We start from the raw sequence: 12,904 nt of genomic DNA on the forward strand, positions 1-12,904 counted from the left end.
CTCAATAAACTCTAAACATGTGGACGTGTGGATGGAGCTTTCTCTTTTCTGGGAAATCTGACCAGTCCAAGAAAAATGATCTAAAGAGAAGGAGTTGGTGGGGGTAGAATCTTCTGCAGTGAAATAATCCAGTTAGATCAGCAATCAACATATGGTGAAGTTCACAAGCAAAAAGTCCTGTCTACCTGTTTGGAGCTTTTTGGCTGATATGAATCTTTATCCAAAAGCCTGGTATGTGTGTGGTTTTGTTTTTTTGTTTTGGAAACAGATTCTCACTCTCTGGCCCAGGCTGGAGTGCAGTGGCGTGACCATGGCTCACTGCAGCCTTGACCTCCTGAGGCTCAAGTGATCTTCCCATCTTAGCCTCACAAGTAGCTGGTTCTACAGGTGCACGCTACCATGCCTGACTAATTTTTGTATTTTTTTTGGAGAGACAGAATTTTGCCACATAGCCCAGGCTGGTCTCAAACTCCTGGGCTAAAGCAGTCCACCTGCTTCACCCTCCCAAAGTGTTGGGATTATAGGCAAGAGCAATCACACCTAGCCTCTGGCATTTTCTTTCTTTTTTGTTTTAATGATTTTTTTTTTTTTTAAGACGGTGTTTCACCATGTTGATCAGGCTGGTCTTGAACTCCCGACTTCAGGTGATCCGCCCACCTCAGCCTCCCAGAGTGCTAGGATTACAGGCGTGAGCCACCACGCCCGGCCTATTTATTTATTTCTGAGACGGTCTCCCTCTGTCACCCAGACTAGAATGCAGTGGAGGGATCTCGGCTCACTGCAACCTCTGCCTCAAGTTCAAGTGCCTCCGCCTCTCCGTAGCTGGGATTACAGGCATGAGTCACCACACCTAGCTAGTTTTTTGTATTTTTAGTTTCACTGCCATAGTTTCACCATGTTGGCCCAGCTGATCTCAAACTCCTGGCCTCAAGCGATCTGCCTGCCTTAGCCTCCCAAAGTGCTGGTAGTACAGGGGTGAGCCACCATGCCCACCCCCCTCTGGCATCATTATTATTATTATTATTATTATTTTTTTTTTTTTTGAGATGAAATCTCACTCTGTTGACCAGGCTGGAGTGCAGTGGCGTGATCTCAGCTCACTGTAGTCTCTGCCTCCCTGGGTCCAGCAATTCTCCTGCCTCAGCCTCCCAAATAGCTGGGATTATAGGCATGTGCCACCACGCCTGGCTAATTTTTATATTTTTAGTAGAGATGGGGTTTCACCATGTTGGTCAGGCTGGTCTTGAACTCCTGACATCAGGTGATCCGCCTGCCTCTGCCTCCCAAAGTGCTACGATTATCGGCATGAGCCACAGTGCCCACCCTGGCATTTTTTTTTTAACTTGGAAGCTTTTATTCTAATGAAAGTACTTTACCTAATCCTGTTAAATATTTTAGTGTTGTAGGAAGTGAGATGTTCAAAACGCAGGCATCACTGCCCCATTTCTTCCCCAGTCTGTTGGCTTGCATTTCCCTGTAGTTGCAGTTGAATTTTGTGTGGACGAGACCGAATAGGGTCCTGTATGTATTTGTTGATTAGGTTGGTTGTACCTGAACCCCACTGGGGGCAGATTGCTTGTGCTTGGTCATCTCTGTACTGGAGCAGGGTGCTCAGTTTGGACTGGTATTCTTCGGTTTGATCAGAAGTGCACTTCTCAGCTGGGTGCTGTGGCTCACATCTGTAATCCCAGCACTTTGGGAGACCAAGGCGGGAGGATGGCTTGAGGCCAAGAGTCCGAGACCAGCCTGGGCAACACAGTGAGACCTGATCTCTCTCCCTCTTTTTTTTTTAAGGCATTAATATCTTTAGCATCTCAATATTTTTCATTTTCTCTGCAAGGAAACAGATTCTCAAGGGAATTTGTTCAGTTATGGTAGATCACTTCAGCATCAAAGATCATTCTCTTTAGTAGACATGGTAGGTCAGGCCCTTTGGGGTAATCTAGCCCATCCACTTTGTTGCTGAGAGTCATTATTTAAGCCAGGTTGGTTAATACAGCTTTTGAGATTTAGTCTTTATTCACTGTCTTTGTTATCATTCATTTACTATGTCTCATTCATCTGGCATTAGTTGGGACTCCAGGGATATAGAGATTCACAGCCCATATGGTCAGTGCTGAGCTGGAAGGGTGTGTTTAGTGCTGAGAGAGCAGAGTGAAGATGCTCTGGCTGCTTGGAGGTGTTGGGGAAGTTTTCTCCCAAAGAGGCATTGGTGTTTTAGCATCTCAGGTTTTTCATTTTCCTACAACTGTTTGACAGTTTTCCCCAAAACGTAGAGGATTCTTTGAACTATACAAAATCTTTATCTCAGATAATGATGGGTTTACTTATTATCAGTAACAAATGGCTATGTAAAAATATTTTGGATATAGAATGCTATTTGTGAGAATTTGTTTAATCTGTGTCATTAAATGGTTTCCTTTATTCATTTGTTGGGGATGGGTGGTGGATAAGGGGTCTCACCCAGGGAATATAGTTAAGGTTATTTTTTTGTTGTTATTTTATTACCAATTTAACTCATGGCATGAAGATTAACTTTTATTTTTATTTGAGACAGAGTTTCGCTCTTGTTGTCCAGGCTGGAGTGCAGTGGTGTGATCTTGGCTCACTGCAACCTCTGCCTCCCGGGTTCAAACGATTCTCCTTCCTCAGCCTCCCAAGTAGCTGGGATTACAGGCATGTGCCACCATGCCTGGCTAATTTTGTGTTTTTAGTAGCGTTTCTCCATGTCCAGGCTGGTCTCCAACTCCCGACCTCAGGTGATCCGTCCACCTCTGCCTCCCAAAGTACTGGGATTACAGGCGTGAGCCATTGTGCCTGGCCAAAGATTAACTTTTAATAAAATATGTTTGTAACTTAAAATGTTAAGACTTGAAAATGACAGTTGAATTGGGAGTTGCTGTTGAGTGGTGGCATAGATAATATTTTTCTCCTAAACAAAAAATATAGCCATATACATACATGAAATTTTTGTACAAAAATTTATGTACAAGCTTTGGATTGAGTAAGAAGAAATGTTAAGATTCAGCAAAACGTAAAATTCTGCAAAAGCTTCAAAGTAATCAACTATTTTGATTACTTAGTGGAAGCCGGTAAAAAGTCTTTTCAATTTATATGTAGAAAAGGCTCCTTTCCTAAGGTTCATCATCACCTCCATGCCTGTGACTCAAATTGCTATATCAAATACTACCAGAAAAAGCTTTCACTTGCCATTTGATTTGATCACCACTGCTTTGCTGAGGCTGGAGTTTGAAGTGATAGTGGATGAATAAATACGAGAAGAAATGCAGATAAATTCTTCTATGGAGTCCTTCACAGACAAAATAGAACCTAAGATTTCTAGTCAACCTGTTTATGCAAAATCAGATATTTTTATTATTTAAAGTATTTTCTGTGTGGCTAAAAGTCAGTGTGTTCATTCAGGGTGCAGATGGCAAAAAAAAAAAAAAGTGTTGCGCTAAAAAATTATGAAGAAAGCATAAGCTTGACAGAAGTGATTTATGGTGGTATATATGGCTGTTTTATTATTTGGAGACACTGACTTACTGAACTGGCTTGCACATACACTGTTTTTCCTGTTGAGATATTGCAGTCTCTCAGTAGCATCGTATGATAATTTTTCTTGTGTTAGGCATTTAGCTATAGTTTTATTAAAAGGATTTATAGCGTGAAACTTGTGTAGTGCGCAGCTTGTTTTACCTTCTACTTTCTTTTTTATTTTTATTTTTGAGACGGAGTTTCGCTCTTGTTACCCAGGCTGGAGTGCAGTGGCGCAATCTCGGCTCACTGCAACCTCTGCCTCCTGGGTTCAAGCAATTCTCCTGCCTCAGCCTCCTGAGTAGCTGGGACTACAGGCGTGTGCCACCATGCCTGGCTAATTTTTGTATTTTTAGTAGAAATGGGGTTTCACCATGTTGACCAGGATGGTCTTGATCTCTTGACCTCGTGATCCATCCACCTTGGCCTCCCAAAGTGCTGGGATTACAGGTGTGAGCCTCCGAGCCCAGCTTACATTCTACTTTCAAAAGCAATTGCCAGAAAGTATTATTAATTTAGATAAAGAGTCAGAGCTATTTAAATACTTATCAGGCTACTTAAATTTCTTTAGTGATCTAATAACTGATTGGCTTATGATCCCTTATAATTAAACATCTATTTAATTAAAAGGTATTTTTAATTAGCCATATAGTCTAGATACTTTCTGTATCTTTTTAATTCCCTATTCCAAAAAGTATGAAAGAATGATAGTATAGTTAAAAAACAATTTTTGGAATTATTTTCTCATCATGTACTAAACACCGTTCATCACATCTAAATCATTAGTTACTTATGCTTTTCCCTAACACACTTGAAGCTCTCTGAGGGTCGGGGCTTATGTCTCCCTTAGCATAGGGTAGGCACTAGTGTCTGTTAAATGCATAAACTAGTGGATAAAAAGCGATTTCTTAGCTATAAGTTTTGTAGGTTTCTTGAAATCTGTGTTTATACATTCTTGGTTATTAGATTAGTCAGCAACCTAGTTGGTTTGGTATTAATCATTTTTATGTTTTTTGCAGATTGCTAGTCATAGTGGCTATGTGCAGATTGACTGGAAGAGGGTTGAAAAGGATGTAAACAAAGCAAAAAGACAGATTAAGAAACGAGCGAACAAAGCAGCACCTGAAATCAACAATTTAATTGAAGAAGTAAGATGATATATAATTTTGACTCTTTGTTTTTGGTTAATGGGTGTCCCTTAACAGAAAATGTGATGGGGGTGGGGGTGGGGGGATTACTATCTTTTTAAAAAACACTGGTTTTGGTTATATATCTAGAGTGTTAAGTAAAATTTGAAATCATACCGCTACTTAAATCAGTCATTATTTCCTTTTTTTGGTGGTTAATATAGATTCTCCTGCCCTGCCCATCTCTAGCTCGATTTGATCTTGTTGTAGAAACTCAGAACATTCTTTTCAACATTTTTCCTCTGCCTTTATACATGGACATGTACAGGCGTAGTAAAACTTAAAAGATCACATTTTTTTTTCTTGAGGTAGGACAGTTTTAAAACATATATGTTTTATTAATATGACTAATATATTTTATTAATGTTTTCACGTGTAATTTGACCCTTTTCTTTTGTACTCTGTTTAACATGGAATTGAATACTTCCTTGCCTTAGTTTTTGTTTTATCCTTTTAACTCTCTGAACGTTTTAGTTTGAAAAATTTCAAACCAGTTAAAAAGTTGAAAGACAAATATAGTGAATATCTAAATACCCTTTATGTATTCACCAAACTGTTCATAATTTGCCATGTTTACTTTATCTATGTGTAGTTGATACACATAGATAAATTTTTTTTCCAAACTAAGATGTCATAACTTTTTATCCTTAAATACTTCAATATGTATCTTCTAAGAGTACAGATGTTCTCTTATACACTTTAAGTACCCCCTCCTTTTTTTTTTTTTTTTTTTTTTTTTTTTTTACCCCCCCCTTTTTTTATTTTTTTTTTTTTTTTTTTTTTTTTTTTTTTTTTTTTTTTTTTTTTTTTTTTTTTTTTTTTTTTTTTTTGGCAGGTCTCATTCTGTCTCACTGTGTTGCTTTGGCTGGCGTGCAGTGGTATTATCATGGCCCACTACAGTCTTGATGCCCCTGGCTCAAATGATCCTCCCAGCTCAGCCTCCCAAATAGCTGGGACTACAGGTGTGCATGACCATGCCCAGCTAAATTTTAAAGTTTTAGTAGAGACAGGGTCTTGCTATGTTGCACAGGTCTCGAACTCATGGGCTCAAGCGTTCCTCCTGCCTCAGCCTCCCCAAGTGCTGGGATCACAGACGTGAACCTCCATGCCTGGCCAAATGCCATTAATAATAATTTTAAAAAATGTAACATGAGATAATAATATTTCCTTTGTTTGTTTGTTTTTTTGAGATAGGGTCTTGCTGTGCTTGCCAGGCTAGAGTGTAATGGTGTGATCACGGCTCACTGCAGCCTCAGCCACCTGGGCTCAAGTGATCCTCCCACCCTAGCCTCTCAAATAGCTGGGACTGCAGATGCACACCCAGCTAATTTTTACATTTTTGTAGAGACGAGGTTTGGCCGTGTTGCCAGACTGGTCTCAAACTCCTGGGCTCTAGCAGTCTGCCTGTGTCAGCCTCCGAGTGTGCTGGCATTACAGGTGTGAGCCACCATACTCAGCCAGTATTTTCTAATGTACAGTTCATATTAATATTTTTCTATAAAATACCTTTTATTGTTTTTTTTCCCCAATTAAGAATTATGTGCCAGGTACAGTAGCTCACACCTGTAATCCCAGCGCTTTGGGAGGCTGAGGCAGGAGGATCACTTGAGCCCAGGAGTTTGAGATCAACCTGGAAACATGGCAAAACCTCATCTCTACAAAAATATACAATTTTTTTTTTTTTTTTTTCAGAAACAAGGTAACAGAGACCTTGTCTCTACAGAAAATACAAAAATTAGAGCGTGGTGGCGTGCACCTATAGTCCCAGCTACTTGGGAAACTGAGGTAGGAAGATTGCTTGAGGGTGAGAGAAGATGAGACACGATTGTGCCACTGCATTCCAGCCTAGGTGACAGAATGAGACCCTGTTCCCACCTTCATCCCCCCTCAAAGAATTATATATTGTTTTTGGTTATGTTTATAATGTCTCATTTAGTCTTAAACAGTTCTTTCATCTGTTCATTTTATTCCTCCATCTTTCATGGCACTGACATTTTTGAAGCCTCTAGGCAGAATATCCTACAGTCTGGGCTTTGTCTAATGGCTTCCTCATGATTTTATTCTGGTTAAGCATTTTACCAAAGTGATTTGTTTTGGTTTTGATCCTGTACATTTTTTTTCTGTTGGCTAAATGGACTATTAAATAAATACCATTGTGCCTGCTGGGCAATTTATTAAATAATCTGTGTTAATAACTTGATGATGGGCCATTTATATCTACCTTACAGGTAGGTAGATTTCTTTTTACTTGTGAGATTATTGCTGCCCATATACTTATTGTCTCAATAGCCAAGGAGCTTACTGGGCGTGACTGTGTGCTCTAGGCTCCTTCAATTAGTAAGGACCTTGCATGCTATTTGGCACCTGCAGTAGTAGGTGCACAGGAATTTTTGCTGAATATTTATTGAATTAAGGAAAATAACTGAAACTGCTACTTGGCTCTAGATTCAGTAATCATTTTTTTATTAAATGTGCATCTTTCTTTTGTAGTAAAATATATATAACCAAAAATTCACCGGTTTGACCGTTTTTAAGTGTACAATTCAGGGGCATTAAGCATATTCACATTTTTCTGCAATCGTTACCACTATCTATTTCCAGAATTTTTTCATCATCCCAAACTCTGTGCCCATTAAACACTAATCCCAAACTCTGTGCCCATTAAACCCTCCCCAGCTCTTAATGATCTGTATTCTGCTTTCTGACTAATCATATGAGCAGAATCATGTGATATTTGTCCTTATTTGTCCACCTTATTTCACTTTGCATAATGTTTTCAAGGTTCATCCATGTTGTAGCACAATTAAGAGTTTTTGTTGAAACTTTGTTTCAGGCAACAGAATTTATCAAGCAGAACATTGTGATATCCAGTGGATTTGTGGGAGGCTTTTTGCTCGGACTTGCATCTTAAGGATATGAATATTCTCCCATAGTGGATTCAACTATGAGAAGAGAAGTGGCAGCAATAAGGCGGTCTCTCAACAGTACATGCTACCAGAGTCTCTAGGGCAAGGAGAAACAACTAGCTGGACAATACAGAATTCACAACTTAGCATTTTGCCATCTGAGGCTTGGCAAACTAGTATCTGCTGTAAAACAACCTATATGGTATGTGAACCACAGTCCTGAGCAACACACGGCTTTCATCACTTTGTAAAAATTTGCATCTGTTTAGAAACTAGCCTATAAAATATCAACATTGGATGTAGATATGGAGGGAAAAGAAATTTGTTGGATTTATTGCCTAGTGGAAATATTATTTTCTTTTTATTTAAATAAAGTGTTCTTCATTGTGTTTTATGAAATATGTCAATAATTTAAAATTTGTATTATAGCTTCAGTATTAAGTCTGACTTTTTTTTTTTTAAGATATGTTTGCAACAAGTTATAAAAACTGTAATACCCTTTTGTGGAAAGCTTTAGAAGTGATATAATTATTAAAGATATTAAACAGACTCTGCTGATGTAATATGATACCAATTTTTCTGTTGTTTTTTTCCTGGAGTTACTACTTTGCTATAAGTGTANTTTTTTGAGACAGAGTCTCGCTCTGTCACCTAGGCTGGAGTGCAGTGACACAATCTTGGATCACTGCAACCTCCACATCCCAGGTTCAAGTCATTCTTGAGCCTCAGCCTCTCGAGTAGCTGGGACTACAGGTGCGTGCCACTACACTTGGCTAATTTTTCAATTTTTTAGTAGAGACAGTATTTCACCATGTTGGCCAGTCTGGTCTCAAACTCCTGACCTCAGGTGATCCGCCAGCCTCAGCCTCCAAAACTGTTGGGCTTACAGGCGTGAGCCACTGTGCCCAGCCATAACTGTACACTTCAAAAAAGGCTCTTCTAGGGAAATACTACAACATGTCTAAAGCTCTTTTTTTCTTTTTTGATGTCTGTAGTTTTAAAAATATCTTCTTATATGTAAACTTCTAATTTGTTTGTTGTTTATCCTGGCAGTCTGGGCAGAATTAATTATTTTGGGGTTACATATAGTTAGAACACTGATTGGTTTAATTAACCTTGAATGCATCTGCTTTTCATTTCTAAAAATCATTATTTTGGTCCCTTCATTACCAAGAGGCCAAAGTCACTTTAAAATACTTAGTAGTATAGTATAAATTTACTCTCTGATGAACAGTGATTTCTAAGAAAATATAATTGTGAAATTGTAGCTTGAAGAGAATTGTCTTCTTGATTTAATCTAGTGTTAGTTGTAAATACCAAGATTTCAGGCTTTTGGTAGCATTATATTGGTTAAACACTAGGCCAGTTCAGTTGTTTCTCAGGGCTGGTATCACACTCCCTCAGAGGCTCCTTTGCCCAAAAAAGCTTTCTGTGTTGTTAGTTTTGCCCGTAGAATTCTAGGTTGGAATTGGAAAAAGCAGCAGAGCAGTATATATTAGAGGAGTCTTCATATTAGAAAGTCTTTCCAGAAACTCAGACCATCTCCTTTCGATAAGAAGTCGCTATAACGTATTTTGTGTATTGTAAATATATGACATTTCATATTTTTAAGTTTGGTTACAGGCTGCATGCTTTCATTATTGTGAGACTCCTTAAAATTTAATGTGGGCTCTATCTTTGGTTTCTTCCTTATTCTCATTAGTGCCTCAGATACAATGCTAAATAAAACTCAGACTTTCTTAACAGGAAGTGATTTTACTCATAAATACTTGTTTTTTCTTTGAGCTCTTATTTGTTTCTGCCTTGCCAAGCTTTTTGTTGCTGTGGAATTAAAAGGGACAAATATTCATGAGTGTGATCAGGTCACATTCTGTGTGCCACACTTGCATGATGCTCTTATCTGATACAGTGAGGCAGGCTGCTGTGGAGAGCTCTAGTCGCTGGATCATTTTGTTCATTTCTGAAACTGTAGTGCCCTGTGCATGATACGCTAAGAATGTGGGAGCACAGAAATCTCTGCCATTGAGCTTTCGTGTAGACATAAATATTCTACATGAAAAGTTACATAATATAGGAGAGCTTGGCATATGACTTAGTGGTAAATGAGTAGTAGGGATAACTACTTTGAGAGTTTGAACATAGATTGAAAACTGAAAAAGGTAGCACTTTGTATATTTCTAAGTGTCTGTCATATTTGAGAATATTTGTGTGCAAGTACAGAATATTAACAGTACTCTCCACACTCCCCCCTCTCTGTTAATGCTCCTTGTTCTGTCTCTTATCCATGCTGTTTTCTCCCACAAGGTTGGAGTCTACTTGGAACAGTTGTATGTGTTAATCAATTTCTCACTTTTAAAGCATGTAGCTTTGCTCACAGTAGGTATTCAGTTAGTATTGTGATGTGTGATCAAGTATGTGAAAAGCATATTACTGTGTCAGATTTAGTGTCAGCCTGTAGAAAACTGTTCCCTCTCTGTAGCAGTCCAGTGAATCAGAGGCTCCATCAAAAATGACTTTGTGGGATTTGGTTGCAGTGAAAAGCTTATGTAGCCTGCCTTTGACAAAATGGAGATGTTTATGTTTGAGGGCATAACGGCAATTTGCAAGATTTATTAAAACTTGAGTATATAGAGGCTGGGCATGGTGGCTCATGCCTGTAATCCCAGCACTTTGGGAGGCCGAGGCAGGCGGATCACCTGAAGTCAGGAATTTGAAACCAGCCTGGCCAATGTGGCAAAAACCCGTCTCTACTAAAGATACCAAAATTAGCTGGGCATTGTGGCAGGTGCCTATAATCCCAGCTACTTGGGAGGCTGAGGCGCAGGAATTCCTTGAACCCGGGAGGCGGAGGTTGCAGTGAGCCAAGATTACACCACTGCACTCCAGCCCAGGCAACAGAGCAAGACTCTTGTCTCAAAAAACAAAAACAAAGTTGGGTATATGGAGTATATTTATTTTGAGGCAGAGGCTTTGAAAGATATGTAGGAACATTTTGATCGATTTTTAATTTTATGATAATCTTCCCATTACCCCCTTACAAAAATAGATGATTTTTGTTTTATTTCAAATATAATATGAATGAAATATGTTCGTTATAGAAAAATCAACATAAAGAATAGGAAGTTTATGTATATACTTAGGGATACTTATTGTTCAGATCCTGGAGTCTTTTTATTCCTGTGTATGATCATGTATGTGTATATTATATAAAAATTGAGTCATAGTTTATATCCTGTTTAGTAGGTAGCTACTTTCAGTTATACATTATGAATATCTTTTTATAATAGTAGGTACATTTGTGATAACAGAAAGGTATAACATTAATGCCCATCCTCGTTACCTTTTATGGAACAACCAATACTAAGAAATTTTTTTTTGAGGCCGGGCATGGTGGCTCACACCTGCAATCTTAGCACTTTGGGAGGTTGAGGCAGGAGCATTGTTTGAAGCCAGGAATTCATGACCAGCTTGGGCAATAAAGTGAGACTTCCCCACCCCCACCCCATCTGTATTAAAAAAAAAAAAAATAGCTGGGCACAGTGGCTCATGCCTGTAATCCCAGCACTTTGGGAGGCCAATGCGGGTGGATCACGAGGTCAGGAGTTCAAGATCAACCTGACCAACATGATGAAACCCTGTCTCTATTAAAAATACAAAAATTAGCTGGGCATGGTGGTGCATGCCTATAATTCCAGCTACTCAGGAGGCTGAGGCAGGAGAATTGCTTGAACCTGGGAGGCGGAGGTTGCAGTGAGCTGAGATTGTGCCACTGTACTCCAGCCTGGGCGACAGAGTGAGACTCCGTGTCAAAATAAATAAAAATAATTTTAAAAATCTTTTAAAATATATATTTAATATACTTATTTTTATTATCTAAATTTGGATAGCATATACTGATAGTATATACTGGAAGGAGAGGAATTTTGTGTACATTCATTGTTTTCCCTTTCTTTTGATAATAGATTTTTAGTTTTTCTAGTGGTTGCCTTTATTTTAAATATTATACTTTAATTTTTCAGTCTTTATTTACCAACTTTAGGTATCTGCTAGTTCCCTATAATGAAAGATGAAGACAATAGAGCCTGTCTTCTCTCCTTGTTTTTGTTATTACTGCATTATGTCATATTCAAATGATAGAATTCTATGCAATTTTTTTAAAGAGACAGGATGTTGTTACATTGCCCAGGCTGGAATGCAGTGGCATTTCACAGGTGTGATCATCGAAAACTACAGCCTTGAATTCCTGGGCTCAAGCAAACCTCCCACCTCAGCCTTCTGAGTAGCTGGGACTACAGATGTGTGCCACTGTGCCCAGCTCTATACAATTATTATTATGTTTTTTTGAGACGGAGTCTTGCTGTATCACCAGGCTAGAGTGCAGTGGTATGATCTTGGCTCACTGCAACCTCCGCCCCCTGGGTTCAAGCAATTCTCCTGCCTCCTCCCGAGTAGCTGGGATTACAGGCATGCACCACCACACCCAGCTAATATTTGTATTTTAGTAGAGACGGGGTTTCACCATGTTGGTCAGGATGGTCTTGATCTGAGCTCAGGCAATCTGCCCACCTTGGCCTCCCAAAGTGCTGGGATTACAAGCATGAACCACCGCACCCGGCCACTCTATACAATTATTAAGAGCAATGTAGAGCTGTAGAAATTGGTCTAGAAAGATATCCGCATGTTAGTGATAAATCAGGTTACCAACAATGTGATTCCATTTTTTGGAAGAAATACCCAGGTAAGCATAAATATACACACAAATATTCATAGTGATTATCTTTGAGAGATTGTTATGCAGGATTTTCACTTTTTTCCCAACATTTTTGCATTGTCCAAAGTCTTTACAGTGAGTACATATTAATTTATGGTTAGGAAAAGAATAGGAGTTTAAAATTAATAAGTTACTGATATTTTGAAGGGCTTTTTTTAACTTTTCTGAATTTTTTATGTTGCTTTTATCAAAGCATATAAATGCTTTAGAAGCTGAAAGAAAAGGAGCATTTCAGCCAGGTGCGGTGGCTCATTCCTGTAATCCCAGCACTCTGAGAGGCTGAGGCAAGAGGATCACCTGAGGTCAGGAGTTCAAGACCAGCCTGGCCAACATGATGAAACCCTGTCTCTACTAAAAACACAAAAATTAGCTTGGCGTGATGGCGTATGCTTGTAGTCCTAGCTACTCAGGAGGTTGAGACAGGAGAATCGCTTGAATCCAGGAAGTGGAGGTTGCAAGGAGCCGAGATCATACCACTGCACTCCATCCTGGGCAACAAGAGC

The 12,904-nt window shown here is 39.0% G+C and overlaps 1 protein-coding gene across 2 annotated transcripts in view; it reads left to right on the forward strand.

Moving 5' to 3' along the window:
* Positions 1-8,198, forward strand: part of FUNDC1 (FUN14 domain containing 1) — a 20,014-nt gene extending 11,816 nt beyond the window's left edge. The window contains exons 4-6 of one of the 2 annotated variants that reach the window (XM_017502052.2): positions 4,557-4,685; positions 4,889-5,032; positions 7,558-7,644. In XM_017502052.2, the coding sequence (XP_017357541.1) occupies positions 4,557-4,685; positions 4,889-5,008 (249 nt within the window). In that variant the 3' untranslated portion in view covers positions 5,009-5,032; positions 7,558-7,644. Of the gene's footprint in view, positions 1-4,556; positions 4,686-4,888; positions 5,033-7,557 lie in introns of both variants that reach the window. The other variant, XM_017502053.2, reaches the window with a different exon arrangement.
* Positions 8,199-12,904: the final 4,706 nt, after the last annotated feature.

The sequence above is a fragment of the Cebus imitator genome, unplaced genomic scaffold, assembly GCF_001604975.1.
Source record: "Cebus imitator isolate Cc_AM_T3 unplaced genomic scaffold, Cebus_imitator-1.0 Scaffold289, whole genome shotgun sequence".
NCBI classification, from domain to species: domain Eukaryota; kingdom Metazoa; phylum Chordata; class Mammalia; order Primates; family Cebidae; genus Cebus; species Cebus imitator.